This window comes from Coenobita brevimanus, chromosome 49 (assembly GCF_032717465.1).
Source record: "Coenobita brevimanus isolate Jiangsu-jjx chromosome 49, ASM3271746v2, whole genome shotgun sequence".
Classification (NCBI taxonomy): Eukaryota; Metazoa; Arthropoda; class Malacostraca; order Decapoda; family Coenobitidae; genus Coenobita; species Coenobita brevimanus.
In genome coordinates, this window is record NC_137002.1 from 5,402,486 (window position 1) to 5,418,645 (window position 16,160).

At 43.0% G+C, this 16,160-nt stretch overlaps 1 protein-coding gene across 1 annotated transcript in view; it reads right to left on the bottom strand.

The window, feature by feature from the left end:
• The window catches only part of LOC145399469 (uncharacterized), an 11,977-nt gene extending 28 nt beyond the window's left edge, over positions 1-11,949 (bottom strand). The window contains exons 1-5 of the mRNA XM_080272077.1: positions 11,768-11,949; positions 11,294-11,381; positions 9,668-9,766; positions 9,121-9,224; positions 1-234 (exon numbers count right to left, since the gene is read on the bottom strand). The exon at positions 1-234 is cut by the window's left edge and continues 28 nt beyond it. Of these exons, the coding sequence (XP_080128203.1) occupies positions 1-234; positions 9,121-9,224; positions 9,668-9,766; positions 11,294-11,381; positions 11,768-11,949 (707 nt within the window). The remainder of the gene's footprint in view (positions 235-9,120; positions 9,225-9,667; positions 9,767-11,293; positions 11,382-11,767) is intronic.
• Positions 11,950-16,160: the final 4,211 nt, after the last annotated feature.

The following is a 16,160-nucleotide window of genomic DNA, read 5'->3' on the forward strand; positions in this document are numbered from 1 at the left end:
CTAACCACGGGACACTGACTACTCTTCCAGTACTCGCTATCTAACCTCCTACACAACTTCTTCATGGGTACGTCACAGGTCATAGCCAGACTACCCACGGAGGTCAGGTCAAGGAGGTCAGTGTCGGGGTAGAAGGAGGCTGAGAGCATTTCCATAGCGCCTCTCTCATCATAGGTCGGGGTGAAGAAGGTTGGTTGAAGACACACACATTCCCCACCACGTAGGTTTTGCTTCCTGAGAGAGAGAAAGGGAGAGAGGAGTTTTAGGAGTAGTAATAGTGGTGGTGGTAGTAGTAGTAGTAGTAATAGTAGTTGTTGTTGTTGTGGTGGTGGTGGTGGTGGTGGTGGTATTTTTATTATTATTATTATTATTATTATTATTATATTTTTATTATTATTATTATTATTATTATTATTATTTTTTGTAGTAGTAGTAGTAGTAGTAGTAGTGGTGGTGGTGGTATTTTTTATTTTTATTATTGTTATTATTACTATGATTATTATTATTTTAGTAGTAGTATTGAGTCATAGGAGCCTGAGAGTGTTAATAGACTGTCGCCAAGTGGAAAAGATTATCAGATATGTAATAAAAAAAAACTAGGAAAAACTCGTTGGTAACCCTCAACGTATCTTATGACTGGAGAGAGAGAGAGAGAGAGAGAGAGAGAGAGAGAGAGAGAGAGAGAGAGAGAGAGAATAAACGTTGTATTGTCTGTAAGTGGAAAAGATCATAAAAATTTAACAGTAAAAAAAAAAAACACACTACATGGTAACTCTCAGCCTGTGATCTTATGACTGGAGAGAGAGAGAGAGAGAGAGAGAGAGAAGTGAAAAGTGGAAAAAATATAAAAAATTTAGCCTTCAAAAATCTCTCCATTGGTAACTTTCAGCCTACGATCTTATGACTGGAGAGAGAGAGAGAGAGAGAGAGAGAGAGAGAGAGAGGTGAAAAATGGAAAAAAACTCAAAATTCAGCCTTCAAAAAACTCCCCATTGGTAACTTTCAGCCTATGATCTTATGACTGGAGAGAGAGAGAGAGAGAGAGAGAGAGAGAGAGAGAGAGAGAGAGAGAGAGAGAGGGGTGAAAAATGGAAAAAAAGAAAACCCTCAAAATTCAGCCTTCCAAAAACTGCCCATTGGTAACTTTCAGCCTATGATCTTATGACTGGTTAAAAATACAATAAGAAAAACAAGATGCGCATTCCCAGCCTCTTGTTGTGGACTTGCAGGCGCCAACACACCCGCCAGCCTAGCCTTTTTTTTTTATTTTATTTTTTTCTGGCTTTTTTTTCTTTTTCTTGTGTTCATTTCCACTTCATATGCACTGGGTCTGGCGAGGCTTTTCTGTGTGTACGAGTGTGGTTGTGGCTTAAGGTTTTACTGGCGAGATTTTCTGCCGATTGATAAAAGGAATTCTCTTTTTATCTGGTGTTTCGGAAAAGATTCTGTTTACGAGATACATCGTTTCTCATCTTTCTCTTAACCTCGCAGTGGCAAGAGTCTTGGGCCTTGATCCAACACAGGCGAGGGTCTCTGCAAAGTGTATGGTGTGTATGTACTGTACTGTATCTGTAGGGCGTGAGGTTGACGGGTCTGCTCGGCCAGACGGATTAGGATTAAACAACAACCCCTTTAGTACCTTTATATTACATGCTTACAAATGCCAGACGGAGTTACTGAACATAAGGGAAATTTCTCAGACTAGGAACTATGCTGTTTTTACTCTAACGTGACCTAAAATTGCATCCTCCTTGTCTTGAATACTGAGTTGTAACAGTATATTAAGACGAGAATAGGATGCTAGTCACGAAGAAGTGCTATGGACAAAGGTAGAACTTTAGCATTTTCCCATTCTGCCACTTAGCTAAGTAAATTTGCAAAAGGACAGTCTAGGCCAGGTTAAGATGAAAAGCATTTAGTAAGTTAAGATCATTAAGGGAAATAGCCAGTATGGATTTAAGATTTGAAGGCAGGAGGGAATTCTGTGACTTTCCCTGTGTCTGGCTGTGGTATACTCTTTTCATTTTCACGTGGCCTAGTGAATGCCATCTCTCCACCTTAAATGCTGCCTTGTAACATAGGATCAACTAGAATACGATGCTAGTCAGTAAGAAGTGCTATGAAATGGATGTAGAGCCTTCGTATCGCCTTTTTCTGCCACTCAGCTGCGTGGAATAAGTGAAATAACACGAAAATGTGGACCAGTTTAAGGTGAAAGAACCATATTAATACGAGTGATGTTATAGAAGATGTTACAGTACTGAAGTCGAGTTTGCTTATTTCACGTAGATGTTTGTGTGTTCCTCTTGTCGCCCTTCTCAGCTAGTGTGTGTGTGTGTGTGTGTGTGTGTGTGTGTGTGTGTGTGTGTGTGTGTGTGTGTGTGTGTGTGTGTGTGTGTGGCTAGTTTCTCTATAGGTGTCTTCATTATTTCACACTGATATCTCTGCTCCTCTTGTCATCATTCTCAGCTGTTGTATTTATTTTCATTTTATTTCACTGGTAATTTTATGTTGTTTTTCCTCCCAGTCCTTTTACTGCCAAACAACCAAGAGATCCTGATTGCTTGTGAGGATAATGTCTGCTGCCTCGTTATCACACACCATCTCCACTCCTTCTTGCCACTCTCAGCCCTCCCACTTAAGCCTCTAGCATTATTATTATTATTATTATTATTATTATTATTATTATTATTATTGTTACTCCTCCTCCTCCTCCTCCTATACCACTACTACTACTACACTCAAAGTTAGGATAGACCTCATGAACTACAATAATTAATATGTAGCTTTGCCTGACCCAATCACTACAAAGATCTCGCCATAAGATAAAACTTCACGTCGTCTGGAGGTAGCAAGAATAACCCACAAAAATAATGAAGGTTTAGAATAAGTAACTATCAAGCACTTTGAAGATTCTGATTAACTGTGAGGAAATTATCTGCTCTAGTTTATCACACAGCTTCTCCTCCCCCCTCCCTTGCCCGTCTTACCCTTCCCTCTTCACTCCCCCTAACACTCAACACCCTGACCCTCCCCTCCACTCCCCCTGCCACTCTTAACACCCTTGTCCATCCCCCTCTACTCCCCTTGCCACTCTTAACACCCTGTCCCTCCCGTCCACTCCCCCTGCCACTCTTAACACCCCTGCTCCTCCCCTCCACTCCCCCTGCCACTCTTAACACCCTGTCCCTCCCCCTTCCACTCACCCACACACCTAATACTGCAGCATTATATTATTTCATCTCTTATGCAATGTTTCCTTCACTTTCCTGCTGTCAGTTTCTGGGCCTTTCTTGACTTGTTGCTATTCATGTCTGTCTGTATGTCCTCCTGATGGTACTTTTAATTTTCTCTAATTACATATTTTCCTTTTCTGTGACAGAGTATTGATTAAAATATATATGAATGTGTTATATACTGCCCTTTACTAGGCTGGGTTTTGCCACAGGAGTTCCATTTTTCGTGGTTATCATATAAAAGCAAATTTGCACATGGGACTGATGAATATAGTAACACAGACTATAACTCGTGCAAATTGATTCGTTCTCACAGTTATGATATCAGTGGTGGGGTATAATGATGATTTTTTCACGGCTATTTTTATTATTGATAGTTCAGTTTCTCTCTGTAACGAACGATTCTTATGCTGACCACTACAGACTTACGTTTTTGTTGAGGGTAAGATAGGATTATTTTCGTTAATAAATTGGTTATTTTCATCGCGTTCTGCCAATTACGCCAATAACAAAGCCATATAATTTAGCTTTATTTTCACGGCAATTTTCCTCATTACTAAAGAAGAAAATTTCGTAGTGAACCAGTTTTTTTCTTTGTTTTCTTTTTTCATTTTTCTTTTTCTTTTTTCTTTTTTTTTTCCAATTTACTACACACTACCAACTTTCGATTTTGTTAAGGCCAAGTTATTATTATTAATCATAGAGCATTTTCTTTTTTTCTTTTTTTTCCTCAGTTATAACGCGTCTACCTTCGTTCTACTTGAGTTGGTTTTATGGCTCGGTGAAGTAATATGCTGGGTAAATGTGCACTGGTAATAGAGAGAGAGAGAGAGAGAGAGAGAGAGATGCTGTAGTTAAGTTACGGTTCACTGCTTTTCTGCTCTTTCTCTCTCTCTCTCCCTCTCTCTCTCTCCCTCTCTCTCTCTCTCTCTCTCTCTCTCTCTCTCTCTCTCTCTCTCTCTCTCTCTCCTCTGTCTCATCAGCGAAATATCTCTCGCCTTGTCTTGAACAGCCAGACAGGTTGTAAAGGACAGAGAGAGAGAGAGAGAGAGAGAGAGAGAGAGAGAGAGATTACAAGGGTCAATGGAAAGGTGGGTAGCTCAGGTAAAAAGTGTGTGTGTGTGTGTGTGTGTGTGTGTGTGTGTGTGATTATATTTACTTAGCTTGTGTGCGTATTTACAGAGTGTGCGTGTGTGCGTTGGATTCCGTATGTATAATTTTATGTGAACGTGTGTAATTGCTTGGGAATACATGAGCGTGTGTATGTTTGGGGCACGTGTTTGGGTGTGCGTATGTGTGTATGTTCATGTGCCTGTTTGAGCCTTCGCACGCGCTTGTATACATTTTTTTCTGTCTGTGTTTTACTTGTGTATGTGTGTGTGTACGTGTGGCCATATTCATGCTTGCTTATGTGTGCGTGGGTGTGTATTTTTGCTTGTGTCTGTGTACATGTGTCTGTTTCTGCATGGTGTTGTGTGTCAGCTTCCATGTGTGTGTGTGTGTGTGTGTGTGTGTGTGTGTGTGTGTGTGTGTGTGTGTGTGTGTGTGTGCTCTAGCGAATGTAAATGTAAGCTAGCTACAGTAATCTACCTATCTCTGTCTGTCTGTCTGTCCATATGTGTGTAAATTTCAACTTGTGTGCATGCATGGCTACCGGTATGAGTATGCTTTATGTGTGTGTGTGTGTGTGTGTGTGTGTGTGTGTGTGTGTGTGTGTGTGTGTGTGTGTGTGTGTGTATTCTTACAGAAGTGCTTGTTCGTTTACTTGTACAGATTGTATGCTCATGAGACTGTATGTATGAATACTGTATATATTTACGTTTATATAATGGTATATATGTATGTATATACGTACTTACGTATGTATGTGAACGTATGCGTGCTTGTGTGTGTGTGCTTGGGGTGGGGTGTACACTAGCAACAAGAGGGGGGGTTAGTGACCTTGGGACGCTGGAGGGGGTCTCTTGACCCCCTACCCCCCTCTCATGTGACGCCTCTCTCTCTCTCTCTCTCTCTCTCTCTCTCTCTCTCTCTCTCTCTCTCTCTCTCTCTCACACACACACACACACACACACACACACACACACACACACACACACACACACACACACACACACACACACACACACACACACACACACAGGAATCCAAACGAATGCAAGCACCGAACAAGTAATACCGAACCAAAACCAAACCAGCCAAATAAACCGAACCGAACCAAAGCACAGAACAGATCAGACTGAACCGAACTGAACCGAAAGTTATCAAAGCACCAAACAAATCAGACCGAACCGAACCGAACGGAGCGGAATGGAAGCAGCGAACTCTCCAAGTGGATCAGATAACAATGGGAAAGAGCTGTCATTATCTGAAGCACTTGAGATGGTGGGATGGCACGCAAGGAAAACAGGATGGGAACGCGTCTGAGGCACGGTCTTAATTACACCTGTCTGGCTTAATTAGTAGAATAACAGGTAACAGTTTGAGGTGGGTAATGACAGGGTGACGAGTGGGAGACGAGGAGGAGAGGGAGTGAAGGATCAGGCGGGGGGTAAAGAAGGGAAGAAAGGGGGAAATAGAAAGATGAAAGAAGGTGAGGGAGAGAGGAGAGAGGAAGAGGAGGAGAGAGGTAGGACAAAAGTCAAAAGAGGATAGAGAAGGGAGGGAGGGAGGGAGAGAACAGTAAGAAGCGGGGATAAAGGAGGGAGGAACAGAAAAAGGGGAAGAGGGGACAGGGAAGAAGAGAGAGTGGGGGGGGGAAGGAGGGACAGAGTAGGGGAAGAGGCAGATGATGTGGAAGGATAATACAGTTTGAAAGATGATTGAAAACGTGACGAAATTGGAAAATACAAGAAAAAAGGGAGGGGGAGGGGAAAGAGAGAATGGGAAGAAGGGAGGGAGGGGGAGAGGGAAAGGGAAAGGGATGGATGGGAGAAGAAAAGCTGGAAAGAGGATTTAAAGATGAAACAGTGAGTGAGAGAATTAGAAGGAAAAAGAAATTATAAGAGATGAAAAAAAAATGAAGTAAAGGAAGGAAAGTGAGAAGATTTCGGGAGGAAGAGAGGGAGAGAATGGTGTAGGAACTAAAAAAAAGTTAAAAAATAAGAAGAGAGAAGGTGGGAGAGGGGGAAGGAGAGGGAGGGAGGGAAGAACTGGAAAGAGGATTACAAAGACGTAAAAATGGAGAGAGAGAGAGAGAGAGAGGGGGGGGGACTAAAGCAGCCATCCAGGTAATTATTAGTTATCCCGTCAGCCTCATCAACCCAATCTTCCGTAACCCCAGCCACAATATTCCCATCAACCCTTGCATTCATACCAAAGCCTCATTAACGCGACAGATAAGTGTATAAATGCTCTAATAATTGACATACCCCGTAATTATCAGCCCACTTGCATAATCTTTTTTAAGCTGAGAAGCAACCCTAGCATTTTAAGGATTATTCCCTTCACTACCATGATTTATGTTTATTTGGTAGTCAGACGAGATGGTTTGGTCCTGTGCAGAGAAGGGGGTGAAAGATTGACTAGGAGAGTATGTGAGTGAGGTGGAGGAAGGAAGGGGAAGGGGACAACGAGTATGAGATGGAGAGATGAGGTGAAGAGGTATGTAAGGGGGAATATGAACCGGGGGAAAGGCAGCTTGATGGCAGAAATGACATGGAAGTAATTCGTTTAGGTCTCAGGTACTAAATAGTTTCATGAATTACAGTAACTCATTGTAATCTGATATTAGCACCACATCGAGTGAATGGATGGTGGGTGCGCCAACCTACCATAAAATGGTAAAAAAATGAATGAAGTGAATACATTATGCAAAGTGATTTTTTTAAGGCTATAATTTACTCCCTCAGTAAAATTCTCTCTCTCTCTCTCTCTCTCTCTCTCTCTCTCTCTCTCGAAATATAATATGAACATCACATGAACCAACATTATCCATGAAGTCAGTGATATGCTTGTTCATGGGCCGAAAGAGAGAGAGAGAGAGAGAGAGAGAGAGAGAGAGAGAGAGAGAGAATTATGATAAACTTAGAAAAAATTAACTCTCTCTCTCTCTCTCTCTCTCTCTCTCTCTCTCTCTCTCTCTTTCTCTCTCTCTCTCTCTCATGTGAAAAGAGAGTTAAAGAAAAATGAAAGAATATTAAAGTAAATTGAATCTGAACACCAGAAATGGATATAGTTAGATTTAATAGATAAACTTAAGTGACAACGAGAACTGATAGATAGATAGATAGATAGACATGATAAGTAGGGATGGATAAAGACTGAAAGATTTGCTAGATAAACTGAGAGAGAGAGAGAGAGAGAGAGAGAGAGAGAGAGAGAGAGCGACCCCGCCAACCAGCTGTCATGCTCTACGCACTCAAGGTCACCATGAACGTATGAAAAACGTACACATGTACACCTTTCATGTACACTCACGCACTCTCTCTGTACAACCCCCTGCCCTTCCCCCCTTCCCTACTTGTCTGGCTGCCTCTCAGCATTCACTATCTTTCAGACTCTCTCTCTCTCTCTCTCTCTCTCTCTCTCTCTCTCTCACATATAAACCCACTAAAATATTTATATAGGACACAGCCAGTTAATAGTTTCCTTGATAGATGATTATACCCAATTTCAGACCATCCCATAAATATTTCCCTGCATGACAAGCTTATTAGGTGGGTAGCCTCCTCTAGCACTGGTTTATCGGGGGAAGAGGTGGGTTGGGAGAGAGCTTTTTAGTACTGTCTGTCTGACCAGTTGCTATATAGGTTTGTCCATGAAATCTCTTCGTTTCTTTGTGTAGGATGGCTTGTGTATGTACCTTGTCTCTCTCTCTCTCTCTCTCTCTCTCTCTCTCTCTCTCGTAAAATTAAAATGTGTATATAGTTTTAAACCATTATAATCTATCCTAACACTTCATTCTTAAAACCTCCTCTCAGTTTTGTTCAGCTAAGTGACTCTAAGGAAATGAGGGGCATACAAAACGCCTCTTTTCCTTAAGCCCTTTTCTAAACTCTAATAATTTACCAAAAAAATATTACAAGTATTTGAATAACGCAGTCTGAAGGGGTAAGTTGGGGTAGTTTTTCACCCATCGTATTGCAGGAGTTTCCCTTTGGTAAGATAATCGAGAAATGTGTCCCAAATGTATTCACAAGTGCGCCTGTTACTCTGTTTCGTATCTGTCTGTCTGTCTGTTTAGAGAGAGAGAGAGAGAGAGCAGTTACTGGTCATGTGTATGTGAATGAAGAACTTAAGGTTAAAATTTATTGTCATGCTTGTGACTCAACCAGGTTGCAAGTAGACTGTATCATCATCATCATCATTATCATCATCATCATTATCATCATCATCATTATCATTCATCATCATCATCTTCATCGTCATCATTATCTAGCCAGTTATATGTATTGGGAAGTAGATTGAGGAAGCCGAGTTATCATCATCATCAAAGTCATATCAATTACGAGGTGGATACAAGGTTCTGGGTAACTCCATGTTCACACCAGCTCTCCCTTTTGGCCTTTTTGCACGCAGTTCTTTCTCCCGATCACGGATAGATTTCATGGTTAAGCACTCAAGCGTAGGTAATTGTTCCTTGATATATAGGAAACCATTTGGCTTGTCATTCAGTGTAGAGTCAGTCACCTGTTGATAGTGTGAGTGGATCCTTGACTCCCCCACGTACTGGGACCTTTTCACATCAGCTTAGGTTGAGATGATGTTGATGGTGGTGGTGGTGATGATGATGATGATGATGACCACCACAACACTCACCACTACGACTACCACCATACTCACCACCACAACATCATTATTATTATCATCATCATCATCAAAGTGTTGCAAGATTACTGGCATTTAAATATATATTTCCTCTCTCTCTCTCTCTCAAACTCACGTAAAGAAAGTGAACGAGGATCCCACAATGATGATGGATTTTGCGTCTAGTCCCAAATCCCGAAAATTTGGAATGATTACCAGATCACTTTCGTCTGCCCCAATCTGAAAAAAGAAAATGGAAAATGTATGTGAAGAAAATGGGAATTGGTTGGAGAAAATAGATATACGTTGGTTTATCTATGTATCTTTCAATTGCCAGACGCCCTAATCCCTTATACGGGGTGGCCACAAACAAATCGCCTCCACGTCACCCTGTCCCCCGCCGTTTCCCAGCCCTGTTTGGTTTATCCTTATATGTAATGTTTGACTCACCTTACCCACCCTACCCACCCTACCTCACTCCCATACACTGCCCGCCCACCTCACCCTACCTCACTCTAAATAACACCCCCTTTGCCTCACCCTAATCCTGCCTACCCACCCCCACCCTGCCTCACTCTCACCTTCACCTTGACAAACATACATCTATCTCATTGAATTTATCAGCCGGTCTGCCTTACCCTCCCCCTGCCTAACCCCCACCCTGCCTAAGCCTCCTGCCTCACCTCAATGTAGTGCTCTTGCCCCTGGTACCACTCCTCTGGATACAAGACGGCGGTAGGCAGGGTCATGCTCCGAGAGTTGCCCACGTAACGCACTGACCTCTGTAATAATGATAATAATAATAATAATAATAATAATAATAATAATAATAATAACAATGATAACAGTAGTAGCGGTAGTAGTAGTAGTAGTAGTAATAATGATAATAGTTGTAGTAGTAGTAATAGTAGTAGTAATAATAATAATAATAATAGTAGTAGTAGTAGTAGTAGTGATGGTGGTGGTGAAATGTAAAATGAGAACCAGGGCAAGTGAAACATAACACTTTTTATGAGAAGGGAGTTTATATACAGCAAAAAATTATTATCGAGGCTTATTATTATTATTATGTGGTGTGGCGAGGATCTGTCCCTTCTCCCCTTTGGGGCTAAGATGCGAATGAATGTGTTTTGAGTGGTTAAATAGGGAGTGTGTCGTCCTGTCTCGGCTACCTCCCTTTCCTTGGGGGACGCAGCCTAGGTATATAGATAGATAGATTATTATTATTATTATTATTATTATTATTATTATCATTATTATTATTATGTAGTAGAAGGAGGAGGAGGCATTGATTTTAGTGTGAGATTTTTGGTGTGACGAGTGAAAATTTCCAGTTGAGTGAGAGCAGTGAAAATCCAATAGCTGACCTCATCACTACCATGACGTGTATCAGTTCAACTTTTATCACCACCAGACGAGTTTTTTTCAGCTTAGGAAAGTAAAATGGCGTGGATGTAGCAAGAATAAAAGAACAAGAACAGTACAGTAGAGTGGAGATGTTGAGGAATGTGTGTGTGTGTGTGTGTGTGTGTGTGTGTGTGTGTGGTGGGTCGAGTGGATAAGATGAGAAATATTAAGTTCTTTGAAAGATGTAGTGTAAGGAGTTGAGAGAGAGAGAGAGAGAGAGAGAGAGAGAGAGAGAGAGGTGAGTGTGGGTGTGTGAGACATGGAGAGTAAAGGAAAATGGGTGAAAACAAAAAAATGAAATTAGAATAACAATGAAAGGAAGCAGATGAGAGAGAGAGAGAGAGAGAGAGAGAGAGAGAGAGAGAGAGAGAGAGATAAAGCTTGAGACCTTGGAATGGACATTACTTAGACAGTCTCGTCTCTTATCTCTCTTTAGTGGAAGGAGATAACATTATTTTTATTATTATCATCATTATTGTTGTCGTCGTCATTGCCTGTTTCTTTGACATAAAATCTGTATATGTCTGTCTCTTTGTCTGGGTTTTATCTGTCTGTCTGTCTGGGTTTTATCTGTCTGTATGTCTATATGTCTGTTTATCTGTCCATCCATCCATATCTTAAAAATTCTCTATAAAAAAAAAAATCTATTTATCTATCCACCATTGTTTACTGTCTCCCACACTCTGTCTGCATCTGTCTGTCTGTCTATCTATCCATCTATCTATCTATCTATCCATCTGTCTATCTATCCATCTATCTATCTATCCATCTATCTATCTATCTATCTATCCATCTGTCTATCTATCCATCTATCTATCTGTCTGTCTATCTGTGTCCATCTTTAACTGTTTATCAGTCTACCTATCTACCTTATCCATCAAAATGATAAATATTCTACTCACCACGGGATGATGGATGTTGATCGTGTATTCGCCAAACACTACAGTTATGTTGGTTCCTCTGTAGTCCTCCTCGCTGTAGTAGATCCAGCTGAGAGAGAGAGAGAGAGAGAGAGAGAGAGAGAGAGAGGGGGGGGGAAGGAAGAAAATGGGAAAGAGGTAGATGGAGAAAAAGTGGGAAGGGGGTTCAGAGGGGAGAGAGAGAGCATCAAAACTTGCAAGGCTAAAACATCAACATTTTATAAACAAGATCTAATCACTAATCTCGTCACAACTAAGCCGTCAAAATGGAGGTATATTTATGCCTTAGTTGTATAGCACTTTTACGCCTGTTTAGTGTGAACAGAGTATAGAATTGATCAGTATATACGTTCATAGTAGACTGTAATAATGGCTGCATCCCCCGTCAGTCTCCTCAGGTTCCATGATATACAGAATAAGGAAGAGGTGTTACGATTAGCCTCCTTTTGTACTTACATGCCAGCCTGTGTAATGCTGGCCACATGCCCCTGGACAGCCCTCTGGTTCCAGTAGTACTGCTGGCACTCCCCCTCACCGCCCTCCCCCTCACACAGCGCCACTATCCTGTCCTGGTCTGGCTCAAACACGTCACACTGCACACCACTTAGCAGTGCCAGTGATAGCACCAGGACCAGCATGGCCTGCTGCCTGGGGGAGAGAGGGTGGAATTTTTATTATTATTATTATTATTATTATTATTATTATTATTATTATTATTATTATTATCACTACTACTACTACTACTACTACTACTACTGTTGCAGAGAAATATCGCTGTTGGCTTCTACAGATATCACAATTATCTTTTCATTATTAGCATTTTCATAACGTTTTATGACCACATGGGAACCATTGTGGACACCTCGAATAACACAGAATTTTTTACCACTATAATATATATATATATATATATATATATATATATATATATATATATATATATATATATATATACTGTACAGTATATATATTGATACTGGCTTTGGACTCTTTGGGAGGTATTATTTTTGCGTATTAAAAAAGTTGGAGGGAGGATCACCTGACGCAGACGAGTGGAAAGATAAATTGATATAACTGGATAGATACCGTGTTTACATCGGCAAACTGATAGACAGACAGATAGACAGCTGTTCATCTTTTTCACACCCTCCCACAAGACACCAGGCCTCATATACATGTACCTATTTGAGTACATAGGTGGAACAAGAAGTACCTCTCTCTCTCTCTCAAACTCAAATACATGATATAGTTTTTACATATATTTCATGTTTGGAAAATCATTTATATTATTATTTTTATTTTTATTTTACATCTTTCTTTGTAACGCCATAAGGCCTCTCTAAAACCACAATTGTTTCGGCATATGGTTGGTGGTGGTAGTTGTGGTTGTGGTGAAAGTTGTGGTGGTGATGGTATGGTGGTGGTGATGGTGTGGTGTTAATGATAGTAGTTGTGGTGATGGTAGTGGTGAGAACATGTGGTGGTGGTGTTAGTGATGAAAGTTGTGGTGGTGATGGTGGTTTTTGTAGTGATGGTGTGGTGTTAGTGATAGTAGTTGTGGTGGTGGTGAGGTAGTGGTAGTGGTGAAAACATGTGGTGGTGGTGATAGTGATGAAAGTTGTGGTGGTGGTGGTGGTTGTGTTCGTGTGGTGTTAGGGATAGTAGTTGTGGTGGTGGTGATGGTAGTGGTAGTGGTGAAAACTTGTGGTGGTGGTGATAGTGATGAAAGTTATGGCGGTGATGGTGATGGTGGTTGTGGTGATTGCAATGGTGGTGGTGGTGGTGGTGATGGCAGTAATTTTAGTGGTTGTAGTTAGAGAGACAGGGAAATAGATAAATGTAGCGAGGAAGATGAGATGGTGATTTTGAGAGAGAGAGAGAGAGAGAGAGAGAGAGAGAGAGAGAGAGATAATGGGGTAGTTAACGCACCAGCCAGCAAGCGGAACACACACACACACACACACACACACACATTCGTATCTAGAAAAATACATTCTCTCTGTCTGTCTGTCTGTCTGTCTGTCTCTCTCTCTCTCTCTCTCTCTCTCTCTCTCTCTCTCAGAAGTGAAAATCTGCCCATTTATTGCTGTGGGCCGTGGAGAGAGAGGAAAAAATTGTTCCATTTTGCAGATAATGCCTCTATGATTTGAGAGAGAGAGAGAGAGAGAGAGAGAGAGAGAGAGAGAGAGAGAGAGAGAGAGAGTGAGAGAGAGAGAGAGAGAGTGAGAGAGAGATTCGAGAGAGAGAGAGAGAGAGAGAGAGAGAGAGAGAGAGTACACTCAAACATACAGACATACGGAAATAAACACAAACAGTTAATCATAAATAGGAACAAGCACGCACACACGCAAACGCGCGTGCACACACACAGAGAAATGCACTCTCACACACGCTTATAAACCCACGCACTTTCCCACAGAGGCTGAGAGAGAGGCTGGTTGAGGGAGGGAGGGAGGGAAGAGGAAAAGGAGAGAGAGAGAGAGAGAGAGAGAGAGAGAGATGCTGGTTGAGTGTTTGATGATGTAGGAAAAGAATTCAGGAAGAGAGGGAGGGAAAGGGTTTGGGAGGCAAAGAGGAAGTAAAAAAAAAAAAAAGGAGGAGGGGGGAGGGAGGGAAGAACGGTAGAGAGCTTCTAGTGAGGGAAGAAAGAAGGGAAAAAATGGAGGGAAGGAAGGAAATGAGAGAGAGAGAGAGAGAGAGAGAGAGAGAGAGAGAGAGAGAGAGAGAGAGAGAGAGAGAGAGGCTGGAACTGGAAGAGGAAGCGTTACTGACCACAAACAACCACCAACTAAGCCAAACATCCCCCCCCCCTCTCTCTCTCTCTCTCTCTCTCTCTCTGTTATTTTCTCACTGTCTCATTACCTTCTTTCCTTCCATCCTTCCTTCTTGTTTTCATCCTTGAGTTTCTTCCTTTCCTTCTTTTCATCACAGCTTCCTCTCCACACCTTCATTGTTTCCTTCCTTCCTTCCTTCCCTCTGACCCTCTTTTCCCTTCCACAATCCCTTCCTCCCTCTCCCACCCCTCTTTTCTTTCCATGCTCCCTCCCTCCTCCTCCCATCCCTTCGTTCCTCTCTCCCACCCAATCACAAGCATCTCCCATTCCCCCCCCCTCTCTCTCTCACTCTCACTCACCATCACCCCCCCCCCTCCAGCATCGTTTCCTCCTTCTGTCCATTCCCCTTAGCAATCTTCTTCTCTCTCCCCCTCCTCCATCTCAACATTTTCCCCTCATTATCTCTTCTTCCTTCCCTCCCTACCTCTCAGTATTTTCCCCATCCTTCCTTCCTTCCTTCATTCCATTCATCTATCTATTTATCTGTCTCTTCATCAGTAGTTCCTTCCTTCTTTCCTCCCTTCCTTCCTCCCGTCTTTCTTTTCCTCCTTCCTTTCTTCCTTCTTTCCTTCCTCCCTACCTTCCATTCTATTCTTCCTTCATTCCTTGTTTTTGTTCATCCTTCGTTATTTCCATCCGTCCTATTCCTCAGGGTCCTTTCCCTCTTTCTTTATTTATATTTGAGAGAGAGAGAGAGATCATAGGACTATAATTTCCTTCTTTTGTTCAGATATAGTTTTCGAAGCTTCTTCTTTCTTCCATCCTTCCCTCCTTCCATCCTTCCTTCCATCCTTCCTTCCATCCGTCCTTCCCTCCTTTCTTCCTTCCATTTTATCATTATATTTTGTCTTCATTCATTCACTCTTTACATTTCTACCATAGCTCCTCCCTTCCTTTCTCCCTCCCAGCATCCCTCTCTCCCTCCCAGCATCCCTCCCTCCATCCCAGCATCCCTCTCTCCATCCCAGCATCCCTCTCCCTCCCAGCATCCCACTCTCCCTCGCAGCATCCCACTCTCCCTCCCAGCATCCCTCTCTCCCTCCCAGCATCCCACTCTCCCTCCCAGCATCCCACTCTCCCTCCCAGCATCCCACTCTCCCTCCCAGCATCCCTCTCTCCCTCCCCGCATCCCACTCTCCCTCCCAGCATCTCACTCTCCCTCCCAGCATCCCTCTCTCCCTCCCAGCATCTCACTCTCCCTCCCAGCATCCCTCTCTCCCTCCCAGCATCCCTCTCTCCCTCCCAGCATCCCTCTCTCCCTCCCAGCATCCCTCTCTCCCTCCCAGCATCCCACTTTCCATCCCAGCATCCCACTCTCCCTCCCAGCATCCCTCTCCCTCCCAGCATCCCACTTTCCCTCCCAGCATCCCTCTCCCTCCCAGCATCCCTCTCCCTCCCAGCATCCCTCTCCCTCCCAGCATCTCACTCTCCCTCCCAGCATCCCTCTCTCCCTCCCGCATCTCACTCTCCCTCCCAGCATCTCACTCTCCCTCCCAGCATCCCTCTCTCCCTCCCAGCATCACTCTCTCCCTCCCAGCATCCCTCTCTCCCTCCCAGCATCCCTCTTTCCCTCTCAGCATCCCACTTTCCATCCCAGCATCCCACTCTCCCTCCCAGCATCCCTCTCCCTCCCAGCATCCCACTTTCCCTCCCAGCATCCCTCTCCCTCCCAGCATCCCTCTCCCTCCCAGCATCCCACTTTCCCTCCCAGCATCCCACTCTCCCTCCCAGCATCCCACTCTCCCTCCCAGCATCCCTCTCCCCTTCAGTCTCAGCATTCTCTCTCTCTCTCTCTCTCTCTCTCACACACACACACACACACACACACACACACACACACACACACACACACAGCATCCCAATCTCCTCCTGCTCCAAACCCTCACCATAAATATTAAAAGCTATTATTAGCAAGAGTTAGGCCGATCATTAGCATAAATCTCCGCTAATATTGGTTCTTAATGTATGTAGCGGTGACTCACTGTTCTGGGAGAGAGAGAGAGAGAGAGAGAGAG